At 41.4% G+C, this 13,255-nt stretch overlaps 1 protein-coding gene across 1 annotated transcript in view; it reads left to right on the top strand.

Moving 5' to 3' along the window:
* ANKH (ANKH inorganic pyrophosphate transport regulator) overlaps positions 1 to 13,255 on the top strand; it is a 147,076-nt gene that overhangs the window by 109,041 nt on the left and 24,780 nt on the right. Inside the window, exon 7 of the mRNA XM_060244314.1 lies at positions 11,533 to 11,625. Within this exon, the coding sequence (XP_060100297.1) occupies positions 11,533 to 11,625 (93 nt within the window). The remainder of the gene's footprint in view (positions 1 to 11,532; positions 11,626 to 13,255) is intronic.

The raw sequence follows: 13,255 nt of genomic DNA, 5'->3' as shown, positions 1-13,255 counted from the left end.
ACAGGCAGGTGATGGGAGTTATTTCAGTGGTAGCCCCCATCTTGGTATATCAGGAAGGACCTTCCCCCTCCTTTTTTGTATTTTTATGTGCATGTGTGTGTCTGTGTGTGCACCTAAAAGTCATAACGACCTCAGGTGAGACTGACCCCTGCTGGAGGAGCTGGAGAATATTCATAGAGGTGGCTGAATAAAGCCTGCCTCTGCCTCCCGACTGCTGGTATTCCAAGGAGGTCTCGCATCCAGGTGCTTGCCTGCTCAGCTTCTGAGAGTTGAGGAGAGCGGGCTGGCCTGGGCTATGCAGGGCAGGGAGGGCAGGGCAGGCCTTCCCTTTGTTGATGTTTCAGAAGTACTGCAAGACCAAATTATTGAGACAGGCTTTTTGAATGCAGGGCTAACCATTTCGAGGGTTTGAACATAATTTAGTTTTTTGTATTTTGGTGTATAATTGAACATCCGGTTTTGCTTCATATTTTGTAGACTTGTTTTGTGTTCTGTATTATATGACCCATGGGCCACTAATGACTTGGTGCTTGCCCAGGGGACTAATCTTGCAAACCACCCCAAATCCTCTTCTGGAGGAAAACAGGCTAGAAAATGTTCTAAATGAATAAAGGAAAGTGCTGTTCTATGAGCAGAGCTCTATCTGTGGTTCACTGTCCTTTGGGGCAGAAGTTATCCAAGTCCACCTAACAGCTGCTTTTCCATGAGCCAGACATTGTGCCAAAGATCACCATTTCAGACACTGGCATTTTTTGGTATTTTTTAAAAAAAGAAAGCTGTGGGGGCTGGAAGGCAGGCAGGAGCTCCGCCTGAGGTCTAGGGGAGCCCCTGCTGCCTGCTGAGCTGTGCAGTCCTAGGCGAGGTCAGCCAGAGGTCAGGCTCAGGAAAAGCCACCTCCCTGCGGAGACAGTCTCAGGCTTCCAAAGGAGGGTTGAAGCTCCAGCCAAAGCCTGTGGGGGAACTCTTAGCCCATCACAAGTCTGCCATGAAAACGTCATGAAAGCGGCCGCACCCCAGAGTCGGAAACGACTGATGCTTGTACAGGGGACTATCTGTGTGTGTGTGTTAATCAATGCTGTTATTAAAAGGCAAAGATTAATACAGTCATCAATATACGTGGATAGTTACATACAAAACCATATAAAACCATACAAGTGGAAATATAGATATGAATACATGAGTATATGAGATATGAATGCAAGAATATATGTGAATATATAAATGGATATGAATGATTATATGAATATATGTGGGGGGCTGGCCAGGGTGTCTGCTTGCCCAATGAGATGTGGGCCCCTGATGAAGCGGCTCCCTTTAAACTTTAGACAATATGTTAAAAATGTTAATAACCTTTTAGTAGCTTGAAAATATAATAGATGTCCCGATATTACTCCTGTAATGCCACTAAAATTTATGTTGCATTTAGGGTTGCCAGCCTCCAGGTGGGGCCTGGGGATCTCCTCCTTTTCCAACTGATCTCGAGATTCCAGCTTCCCTGGAGAAAATGCAATCTGTATTTACATTTAGTATCTACTGTATACTGCTAGTAATAGGTACAATATATGTACACTGTAATTATTAAAATATACATATATTTATTTCGGAAATGTTTTAATTGTACATTTTTTCCACTTCTGTATTTTTGAAAATTTTATTTATTTCTTATAAAAATTAAATGATAGCCTTAGAGTTGTGGTTGGGTCCCCCTGGCAACCAATATTTTTAGACCCAGACCGCCACTGTATATACTCTGAGTAACTGACCATTCAGTAGCAATAACAATACAATACCAACAAGAAAATCGCTTGGTTGTTTCTGACTCACAAAGCCACAACGCAACCATGGTCAGGGACTTGCACCCGACATCTGGCTCCAGCTGACACTGATGACATTTTGCTGGCTCAGCCATGACAAAAAAAGGGGGGGGAAGCAAGCTGCGCCTCCCCCCCCATTAGCTACAGGCCTGAAAGCAATACTGCCCCCTTCCCCAAGCCATGATTTCTTGGAGTCTTCCTGGGTTCCACAGCCTGCATGATGAATCGGATGACCCGTCCTCACATGCACACCCGGCAGCACTGGAACTGTTACAGCACGGTGTGTTTCCCTGTCCTCTGGGGGGCTGGGGCTGACAGGAGGAGTCATTTCCATAGAACTGGCTCATTGCCGAAGGTGTCAGTTTTGCAGGTAAGACCCACATGGTTGCTCATTTCCATACAGTCATGCAGTTCATGCATGCATAGCTGCACATTTAGAGCACACCACACTGAAGCAGTTCCAAGAATTCAGGGAATGCACGTGAAGGAGACTGAGGTTTCCCCATCTGTTTCCCACATACTTTTCTCAGCCTATCTTTGCAGCTCTTAAGGACTAGGTACTTTTATCCATTCAAACGAAAGTTAAGATTCTCAGAATGTTTCCTCCAATACCAAAGTTTACACAATTACAGTGTCCCTGAGCAATAGATGCTAGTATTGATCTGGCGGTTTCTGTGTGTCGTTACTCAGGGCACAGGGGCACTGCCTGCTATAGAAGCTGCAGAATGGGTGGGTGGGTGTTGCAGATTTTATAGGGTGCACCGCTCCTTGTGCCCCTCTGCTGGCTACAGCCCTGTCATTACTGCTCATCCTTTACTGCATCATTAGAACTCTGTGATGTAGATGAATCTCGGAGTTCGTCCATCTGGAAATTGCACAGTTTGCTCTTTCTACCCATAACGTTTTGTGTAATTAATATTTAAGTACATCGTTTGAGCATGGTTTGTGTTGCTAAGTGCAAGTCACTTGAAAGCAAATGCCTCTCCTGCTATCAGCTGATAGCTGACTTCATTAGTGCCCCATTGTTCATTTGTTCTTTCTGCTTCCGTTCCTGAAAGCAGAGGGCTGGAAGGAAAGCACTGGCAGAGCCAACAATCCAGGCAGCCAAGCGCAGGGCAGATTTCTGCACATGGTGCAGCCCGTAAACCTTGATGGGGGCAGGAAGAGGAGAGGAGAGAAGGAGAAACAGCTCACTTGCACGTGGGACTCAGTTCCTGGATTTTCTTGTTGAGATGCTTACACCAAAGTCCACGGGCTCCAAGGGGTGTGTGTCATTTGGGTCAGTGTTAAGCTTTAGTCCCCTGCACAGTTACCTAGGAGTAAACCCTAATGAGCTTGGGGGGATTTACTTCTGAGTAGACCTGATAAGGATTGCTCTGTTAGGGATCTTTCATCAAGACAGGCTAGGCCACTGTGAGCCTGGCCTGGGCCAGGGGTTTCCTTCTGCCTGCTTGGGTCCCTTTCGGGAACTGGCCACGCCTCAGCAGGACTAGAGGAGCACAAGCAGCAGCAGGATTAGGCAGTAGCAGTTCCTGCTCTAAGCACACTTCATCAGACGAGGAATCCGGTAGCTGTGTGTGGCTCTGGGGTAGCTATGTGTGGCTCTGCTCACTGTACTGGATTCCTCGTTTGATGAAGTGTGCTTAGAGCACATGAAAGCTTACACTCTGAATAAAACTAAGTTGGTCTTAAAGGTGCAACTTGACTCCTATTTTGTTCTGCTTCTTCAGACCAACACGGCTGCCCACCTGGATCTGCCTTTGAGAAATGTCTGACTTCAGCCAGTGATGGCTTCCAGGACTTCTTCTGCTTCCTTGGCTTTTTTTTCTAACTGATATTGGGTTTGGTATAACACTGGCTGTGGAAAAATGTTTGGCTGCAGTCGCTTCAATACAAAGGTGGAATTCGAGGGTGGAAATATTGCGATTTCTGTTGTCCTAGAGTCGCTATCGGGTCATTGGATTATTTGAACAGGAAACTGACATTTTGGTGTGGAAGCCGTATCTCTAAGATGTCAAAAAAAAAAGAAAGAAAGTGGAGAGAGACTGTAAAGCAATCTAGATCCAGGTGGGCAGCCGTGTTGGTCTGAAGCAGCAGGACAAAGCTGGAGTCCAGGGGCACCTTTGAGACCAACAAAGTTTCATTCGAAGTATAAGCTTTTGTGTGCAGGCACAGTTCATCAGATATCTGAAGAAGTGTACGTGCACAGAAAAGGATTAGAAGCTGCGCCAGCCACATTGAAGCTCGTAAGGACCAGCCTGGGCTCAGCTGGGGGGGGTGGCGGCGACGGAACGCAGCTCTGGCTTGCAACGCTGCAGAGGGAGGGAGGAGGGCAGTGTGGGGGGGGGAAGAGGGAGGCTGACAAACTAGACATTTGCCATGGGCAGGGGGGCACCTCCTGGTGCCCTAGGCAACCGCCTAGTTTGCCTAGTGAGTGAGCCAGCCCTGGATGTTACAGCACCCATAAACAGAACAAACTCAGGCTCTCAGGGAAGCCTGCAGAATAGAATAGCCTTGATGCAGAATAGAATAGCCTTGAAGGGCAGTAAGAAGACAGAGTGGCAGCAATTATATGGTCTTGTGAAGATTAGAAGCTGTCTAACGCATTATCTGTAGATCCAATTTGCTGAGACACAGCCCAGAAATATCTAAGAACTGCAGGATTGTCCAACTTCACAGAAGTGAAGATATGATTCAAGGATGGGGGTTTTGGTTGAGGGCCAGAACAGATCCACACGTGTGAGAATCTTGCAATCATTATTTTAAAACAAACTTTGTTAAGATAAAAGGTAGTAAAAATGAACTAACATTCTTTATATATTCTAGAAAGTTATTTTAAGTAGAGATAACCTCGGATGGTATTTGAAGTTATAAGTTAATGAGTTCACCAAGAATGTGTGGTGCCTTTATCAAGTGGGACAGTTGGCTTTTGTTAGAGGATGATTTTAAAATCCTATAAATAGGAGAAGTTGTATTGATTGAGAGCTTCTTCTCAAAAGGAGCTCCTTCCTTTGACCTTCTTCCTTTTGGGATAAGAAACTCTTTGGGACTCATATAATTTCTCTCTTTTAATTATCTATGTAACAATGATGGATGGATGGTATAATGCTTTGACTATGTTATCTGTGTTAATAATAACACAGATAATCATCCTTTATTTATATAAAAGCTCAGACATACGGGGGACAACTCACTGTATCAGCCATTGGCTTGTCAATCACCACACAAGTTCTATTGCATTCCATTGGTTGAGGAGGTCACATTGACCTAACCTACCCTCCCTTTGGCTGAGACACATGTCACTCAAAGAGCAACCCCACCTTCCAGCCCCAGGACAGAGAAGAACTGGCCACTTTGGAAGCTGCTAGGCAGTGGCTGTTGCTAGGCAACCAAGCTTGGTTCTGTCAATAAAAGGCAGGGGGTGGCCTCAGAATCACAACTGCTCTCCAGATGGCAGAGATCAGCTGTCCAGGAGAAAATGGCTGCTTTGCTCTGTGACACTATGGCCAGGTACAAGTGCCTGACAAGGATTGGTTTTAATTTTGTGGTTCAGTGACAGCTTATTGATTTTCCTAATATTAGTGTCATTGCTGGTGAATGGCTAACTGTCTCAAGCATATTCATACATCCACTATTATATTGTTCCATGTATATATGCATTTATGTACTTGTATTCATGACTGCAGTACCCTTCCCTCCCATATTATAATGTCAATATTTACTAATGGAACTCTGTGGACTAGAATTGGGAACATATAAGGCCATAAATGAGTATAGTTTACAGTGGGAAACAAGGGCCTAATCTCATCTCCCTGGGAATGGAAGACAGGTACCAACTGAAAATGTCAGGCTGGAATGTGACCATGGAGAGAAGCAACACCATGGTCTGGGAATTAATTCAGACTTCCTTTAACCTATATCTGGGCTGTAAGTTTTGTGTATTGTCAGTCTGGCAAGACAAGTAGTCTTGTGTACACATACTACAAGTGTTTATTATCTGATTCTTCTTTAAAGCTTCTTTTGCATCCACTCAAGAAGTCTTGTGATAGATTCTGGGCAAAACCTTATGCCCTACTGAAGTTGCATCCCTCCTGCTTTGGTGTGGAGAAAGACTGTACTTTTTCTAGGTAGAGGCTGCAGGGCAGGGGGAGGAGATGGAAAGCTGAAGTCCAATCAGTTCCACTGGAGAAAACAGCCACCTTGAGGTGCATACTCTATGGTATACCATAACACAACCATAAAAAAGGTAAAGGTGCAAGCACCAAGTCATTACCAACCCATGGGGTGATGTCACATCATGACATTTTCTTGGCAGACTTTTTACAGGGTGGTTTGCCATTGCCTTCCCCAGTTGTCTTCACTTTACCCCTAACAAGCTGGGTCCTCATTTTACTGACCTTGGGAGAATGGAAAGCTGAGTCAACCTTGAGCCAGCTACCTGAACCCAGCTTCCACTGGGATTGAACTCAGGTTGTGAGCAGAGCTTGGACTGCAGTACTGAAGCTTAACACTCTGAACCATGGGGCTCATGCCAGGCCAAAAAAGACAGATCATGTCACAAGTGCATGCTGATGCTAAAAGCTGCAAGGCTGAATATGACGAGAAAAGGAAACATCAACGCATTGCATACAAAAGGAACTCTGAGCTTCAGTGTCTGCATGGCCATTGCCATGCTATGACACCACAGCAAATTGACGCTGAGTGCCCAAGGCCAAGGCACTCAGTCAGAGCCCCTTTCTAGAGCCCGATGTATTTATTTTCACAACAGGCCTTATTCCTAGTGCTTTAATAAACAATCTTAGAATGGAAGCAGGATTCTCTAATAGCATTTCCTTGAGTACTATTCCCAGAATGGTGATTAAAACAATTTTATTTGGTAACGTATGGTAACAAATTATATTTCTTGCATCATTAATAACTTCTTTTATCTATCCCATATATTACTTTCTACCCACCCCTCCCCCGTTACTTGACCCCCGCCGGTGTTATTTACTTAAAGTACTAATGTTTAAAGGTACCCTTAACTAATAAAAACAAAAATTCATATTCTTTTTTCTAAGACTTAATCATTATCAAAAATTGTCCAATGTCCTTTTATTTTCCACTCTTTTTCTACATATCTTCTGAACTTTTTCCACTCCATCTTAAAAACTTCTAAATCATAGTCTCTTAAAATGCTTGTTAATTTGTCCACTTCACTCCATGTCATAACTTTTAAAATCCAATCCCATTTCTCTGGTATTTTTTCTTGATCCCACAACTGCGCATATAATGTCCTAGCAGCTGAAAGCAAGTACCAAATTATAGTTCTATCTTCTTTTGGAAATTTTTCCATTTGTAATTCCAACAGAAAAGTCTCTGCAACTTTCTTAAATTCATATCCCAAGATCCTAGAAATTTCTTGTTGAATCATCTGCCAATACTTTTTTGCTCTTTCACAAGTCCACCACATATGGTAGAAAGAACCTTCATGTTTTTTACATTTCCAACATCTGTCTGGCATCTTATTATTCATCTTTGCCAATTTCTTAGGAGTCATATACCATCTATACATCATTTTAAAACAGTTCTCTTTAATACTACAACACGTCAAAAGCTTCCTAGAGTTCTTCCACAAATATTCCCAAGTTTCCATCTGTATTTCTTTATTTACATTAATTGCCCACTTAATCATTTGAGATTTCACTACTTCATCTTCCGTAGACCATTTTAAAAGTTATTTATATAATTTTGAAATTAATCTTTCGTTGTCTCCAAGCAGAACTTTTCCCATTTCTGTTTGCTCTTTTCTTATTCCTTCTGTTTTAATGTCATTCTCCACCAAGCTCTTTATTTGTTGCATTTGAAACCAATCATATTTATTATTCAGCTCTTCAGCAGTTTTCAATTCTATTTTGCCACTTTGTATTTTTAATAGTTGATTATATGACAACAGCTTTTCTTCACCCGTCTCAGCTGTTATTTTTATCACTTCTGCTGGCACTATCCATAACGGTTTTCTCTCATCTCCATATTTCTTATATTTCATCCATGTATTTAGCAAGCTGTTTCTTATATAACAGTGAGAGAAAAAGCCGTCTATCTTTTTCCCCCATAATACATATAAGCATGCCAGCCAAATTTATTTCCATGACCTTCCAACGCTAAGAGTTTTTTGTTTAGCAACATTATCCATTCTTTTATCCATACTAAGCAAACTGCTTCATGATATAATGTTAAGTCTGGTAACTGAAATCCGCCTCTCTCTTTTGCATCTGTTAAAATTTTCATTTTAATTCTTGGTTTCTTCCGTGCCCACACAAACTCTGAAATTTTTCTTTGCCATCTATTAAATTGTTTACTGTCTTTCACAATCGGAATAGTTTGAAACAAATACATTATTCTTGGTAGAATATTCATTTTAATTGCAGCTATTCTACCCAACAGTGACAAATTAAGTTTATTCTACTTTAACATATCTTCATCCATTTTACGCCATTGCTTCTCATAATTATTTTTGACCAAATCAATATTCTTCATTGTTATCTCCACACCCAAATATTATACCTTGGAGGTAACTTCACAGCCTGTTAGTCTCTGCAATTCTTGTTGCTTATTTATTTGCATATTTTTACATAGAAGTTTTGATTTTTCTTTATTAATACAAAGTCCCGCCAACTCCCCATATTCTTGTATTTTGGCTAACAACAAAGGTGTGACTTGTATGGGGTTTTCATTTATAAACATTATATCATCTGCAAATGCTCTGTATTTGTAAGTAAATCCTTTTACTTGTAATCCTTCTATTTCTTTATCTTCTTGAATTTGCATCAGTAATATTTCAAGAGTCATTATAAACAACAGTGGGGAAAGTGGACAACCTTGTCTTGTACCTTTACTAATTATCATGTCTTCTGTAAGATCAGCATTTATACATAGCCTTGCACGTTGTTCAGAATATATTGCTTTTATCATTCTTATAAAGCTTTCTCCCAGCTCCATTTTCTCCATTACTGCAAACATAAAATCCCAATTTAAATTATCAAATGCTTTGTCTGCATCCACAAAGAATAATATTCTACAATATTCATAATATTCTACAATATTTACAACAGTTCTGATATTGTCTCTTATTTGCCTTTTGGGAAGAAACCCCGCTTCCTTTATAAAATCTATCAAATATTGTTTAAACTGTTCTGCCAAGATTCTTGTATATATTTTATAGTCATTATTTAATAATGAAATTCGTCTATAATTTTTTACGTTTGTAACATCTCTATCTTCCTTTGGAATCAACGAAATAACAGCTTCCTTCCACGTATTTGGTATTTTCCCTTTTGTTTTTATCATATTCATCAATTTCTGAAGTTTCGGGATTAACTCCTCTTTGAGGGTTTTAAAAAAAATAGCTGTATATCCATCTGGCCCAGGTGCTTTTCCATTTTTCATTGCATTAATTGCTGCTTCAATTTCTATTTTTTCAATTGGATCGTTCAAAACTTTTTGCATATTTTCTGCTAAGGGTGCTATTTTTATCTTTTGTAAGTACTCATCCATCTTTTCTTTCCTTATTTTAACACCTTTAAATAACTTGGCATAATACTTAAAGAATTCTCTTTTTATTCCTTCTTGATCTACCACCTGTCTTCCATCCACCACAATTTTATTAATAATTTTACTTTCTCTCTTTTTCTTCAGTTGCCAGGCCAAATATTTTCCGGGTTTGTTTGCTCCCTCGAAAGATTTCTGCTGCATTCTTTTCAGATTCCATTCCAGTTCTTTATTTAACAAATGTCTCATTTGTGTTTGTGATATTGTAATCTCCCTTATAACTTTCTTTTTCCCTGGCCTTTTTCTCAGTTCCCCTTCTTTTTTCTTTATTTCATTTTGAATGTCCAACATCTGTTTTTCTTTTGCCCTCTTATCTTTGTTATTCAATGTAATCAATATTCCTCTCATTACTGCTTTATAAGCATCCCAGACGGTCTGAAATTCTATATCCTCTTTATTGTTTATTTGGAAGAAAGCTTTAGTTTCATTTTCTAGAGATGTCACTATTTCTTTATTCTGTAGTAAATCTTCATTCAATCCCCATCTTCTCAACTTCTTAGACACTTTTGTAATCCACATTATTTGGTTATGGTCAGCCCCAATTTTAGGTAAAATCTCTATTTTCTTTGTTATAAGGCCTAATTCTTTAGTGCACCACAACATGTCAATTCTAGAAAAACTCTATGTCTTGCTGAAAAAAAGGTATAGTCCCGCACTTCAGGATTAAATTTCCTCCATATATCCTCCAAATTTTCTTGTTTGACCAATTCAAAAAAAGACTTTGGCAATTTTCCTTCCTTATTATTTTTTTTTTACCCCCAGACCTATCCAGTGTGTTCTTAATTGTTCCATTAAAGTCCCCCATTATCAAAACTTGGTCATAAGTCAGTTCATCAAATTGTTGTATAATGTCTTTTTAAAAAGCATCCATTTCGTGCATACAGTCCCAATAACAACGGGGTTTTTTGCATTTAATATTATTTTTACCGCTACAAATCTTCCATCTTTATCTTTAAACACTAATTTCGGCTCCAATTCTTGTTTAATATAGAAAGTCACTCCCTTTTCTTCTGTTCAGCCAATGAATAAAATTCTAGTCCCAGTTGTTTATTCCATAAAAATGTGTAATCCTTTTGTTTGATATGCACTTCTTGTAAACAAACTATATTACAATTTTGCTTTTTAATCCAATGAAACGTTGCCTTTCTTCTTTGTGGTGAATTTAGTCCATTTACATTCCAAGATAATAATTTGTAATCCATCATGGTGCAAATTATTTATGTTCTTCATAAAACCTACGCAGTTCCTGTGTGCTTGTAATTGTAATCCTTTTTCCTTGCAGCTCAAAGCTCAGACCTTCAGGTATTATCCATCTATACCTCATTTCATTGTCACGTAGTTTTTCTGTCAATTTTTTGTATGCTTTTCTGTCATTTATCACTTGTCTTGGCAATTCTTTCATGATTCTTACTCTGCTGCCTCCCACTATCAATGTCTTTTTCAAAATTTTTATTCAAGATTTTCCCCACCATTTCTTTTGTCATATATCTTATAACCACATCTCTTGGTAGATTATATTTCTTGGCTTATAGTGAGTTCACTCTATACATATGTATAGAGAGTACTATACCCAGAATGAACCTGTGGCATTACTGAGGTATGCCTCTGGCCAGGAGTTAAATGATCTGGTACAGGAAAGCTAACTAGATCCCCAGAGTTTCTTAAGTGCACCCCTCTGCCTGAACCAGGCTGTAATTTAGAATTACTTTTTGATGTCCTCTCTTTGCTGTTGGATTATCCAGGCTAAAGCTGTCTCCTTGGCTTTTAGACTGGCAGCCTTTCCCTCCTTTTAGCTGAGGAACTCTCTTCTGTTAACAGATGCAGTTATATCATCACATTGCAGTTTGAGCAGCAGTGTCTGTCAGTAGCCATCCAAACAAAGAAAGTAGGAATGCTCATGAGATGAGTTGGAAAGCTGCCAAATGAAGCCAGTGGCCAAGAAGGTGGGCCATCAAAAAAACCCTGCCTTGCAAACCCAGCTTCGTTTTGCTCCAGTTGTGGCTGACTGTGGCCACTGAAAACACTGGAGGCAGCTCTGAGGGGGTTCTCTGAATATCAGGTGACAGTCAGGTCTAGGGAGCTTCTCGAGGAGGTGACCTGTCGTTTTCTCTTTCTTCCTCTTCCTTAGGCAGTGGCAATTCTGACAGCTACTTATCCAGTGGGACACATGCCGTATGGCTGGCTGACAGAGATCCGAGCTGTTTATCCTGCTTTTGATAAGGTGAGCTTGTTTCTCTTGCCATAAGAATGAACCCTTGGCTTCTCTTTCAAATGCCTCCCTCTGAAATGTGCTTCCCGACAATCCTGCGGATTTATTTATAGGTTGTTTTTTGGGGGGGGGGGTTAAAAAAAGGAGGGAGATCATGTGAATCTTTGTGGCAGCTAGTATAAAAGAGAGTTTGGCATTTTCCATTTCTGGAAAATGTGCCCGTGATAAGCGTCTTACTTGTGGTGGCTGTTGGCAAGGTGGGCTTGATCCGGACAGGCAGTCTGAACAGCCGCCTGAGGTGAATCAGATCATGGGACACAGATATTTCCAGAAGCAGTGCATCAGTCTGAGCTGCCACAGCAGTGGAGACTCCATGCACAAAATGAGACCCCCCCCCCAAAAAAAAATGCTTCAGGAAGTCATGGAGTGTTTTGGGTACACTTAGTAGGAGTGGCCCCTTTCAAGAGCCTGTTACAGCATGGCTGCTTCCCCTGTGCAAATTCAAAACCTGGCTGAGTTTCCTGTGATTCCTGGGTTCCTATACTAAGAAGCCCCTGCCCTGGAATGGGAGGGGGAAGAAATCTTCAAGCCAGCCTGGCTCTGCCTTGAAGGACGAAGGAGGAGGTTACTCCAAATCATTGCTCTGCAAATCTCCATTCAAGCCATGGATTTTGTTCCCCTCACCCCCCGTGCATGTCTAGGGCCAGTTTGGTGTAGGGGTTAAGAGTTGATAGAACTGGGTTTGATTCCCCCCTCCTTCCTTCCTTCCTTCTCCACCTGAAGCCCACGAAGGAGGGCCAGTCCCGGTTGTCTCTCTGTCCCAGTGGGGGAAGGAAGGGAAGGCGATTGGAAGCCACTTAGAGATGCCTTAGGGTAGGAAAAAGTGGAGTATAAAAACAAACTCGTCTTCTTCTTTACTTTTTACATACTTAAAAAAGCCAGTCAAAATGAATGGCCAAGATAGTTTCTCTGTTGTGTCCCACATACATTACCGAAAGAGGGGTGCTGGGCCATAACAAAGCATCCATGAAGAGTCAGAAAAGCCCATGTCTGGCAAGTGGATTTTTGCACTTCTCATCTTCTGTTAGAGCCGGACCAGTTTTCCCTGCTTTTTGCCTCCCTTCCCATCCTCTTCCCATTTTCACTGCGGGGGGTGGGGGTGCAAATCACAGAGAAAAGTGTATCAGTAATCTGGCTGCAACAAAAAACATTTCTTCTTTCTTCTCCAGCTCCATCCCTAAGTCTACACTGACAGTGTCTGTAAAGGATTCCCCTGCTGGCGTGTGGAAGGCCCTCGGCTATTTTTCCATAGTGACATTTGGGTGGAGGGGGGGAGTGGGAGCTTCGGTGTTTACACAGCCTGTGCGGCATCTCTGGGCAGGACAGAACATTGGGCACTTAACTTGTGTACCAATCATTAGAGTGCATCAGAACCAGGTGTCCAGAGGTTTGGTTTCCGTGGATTGTTTCCTTTGCTAATTGGAGAGGTAATGAGTCAGGGGCTGCTGCCCCGAGTTCTGTCAGCTGTGCAAGACAGAAATGCAGAAGCTGCTCATGTGTTCAGCGCCTCCGGTAGCATTTTATTGCCTTTTAAGCCACTGGGTTTCCTTGTTTAAACTCCCATTAAGGGGCTGAGAGTGCA

The sequence above is a fragment of the Heteronotia binoei genome, chromosome 7 (assembly GCF_032191835.1).
Source record: "Heteronotia binoei isolate CCM8104 ecotype False Entrance Well chromosome 7, APGP_CSIRO_Hbin_v1, whole genome shotgun sequence".
NCBI classification, from domain to species: domain Eukaryota; kingdom Metazoa; phylum Chordata; class Lepidosauria; order Squamata; family Gekkonidae; genus Heteronotia; species Heteronotia binoei.
This window is presented reverse-complemented; position numbering and strand designations above follow the sequence as displayed.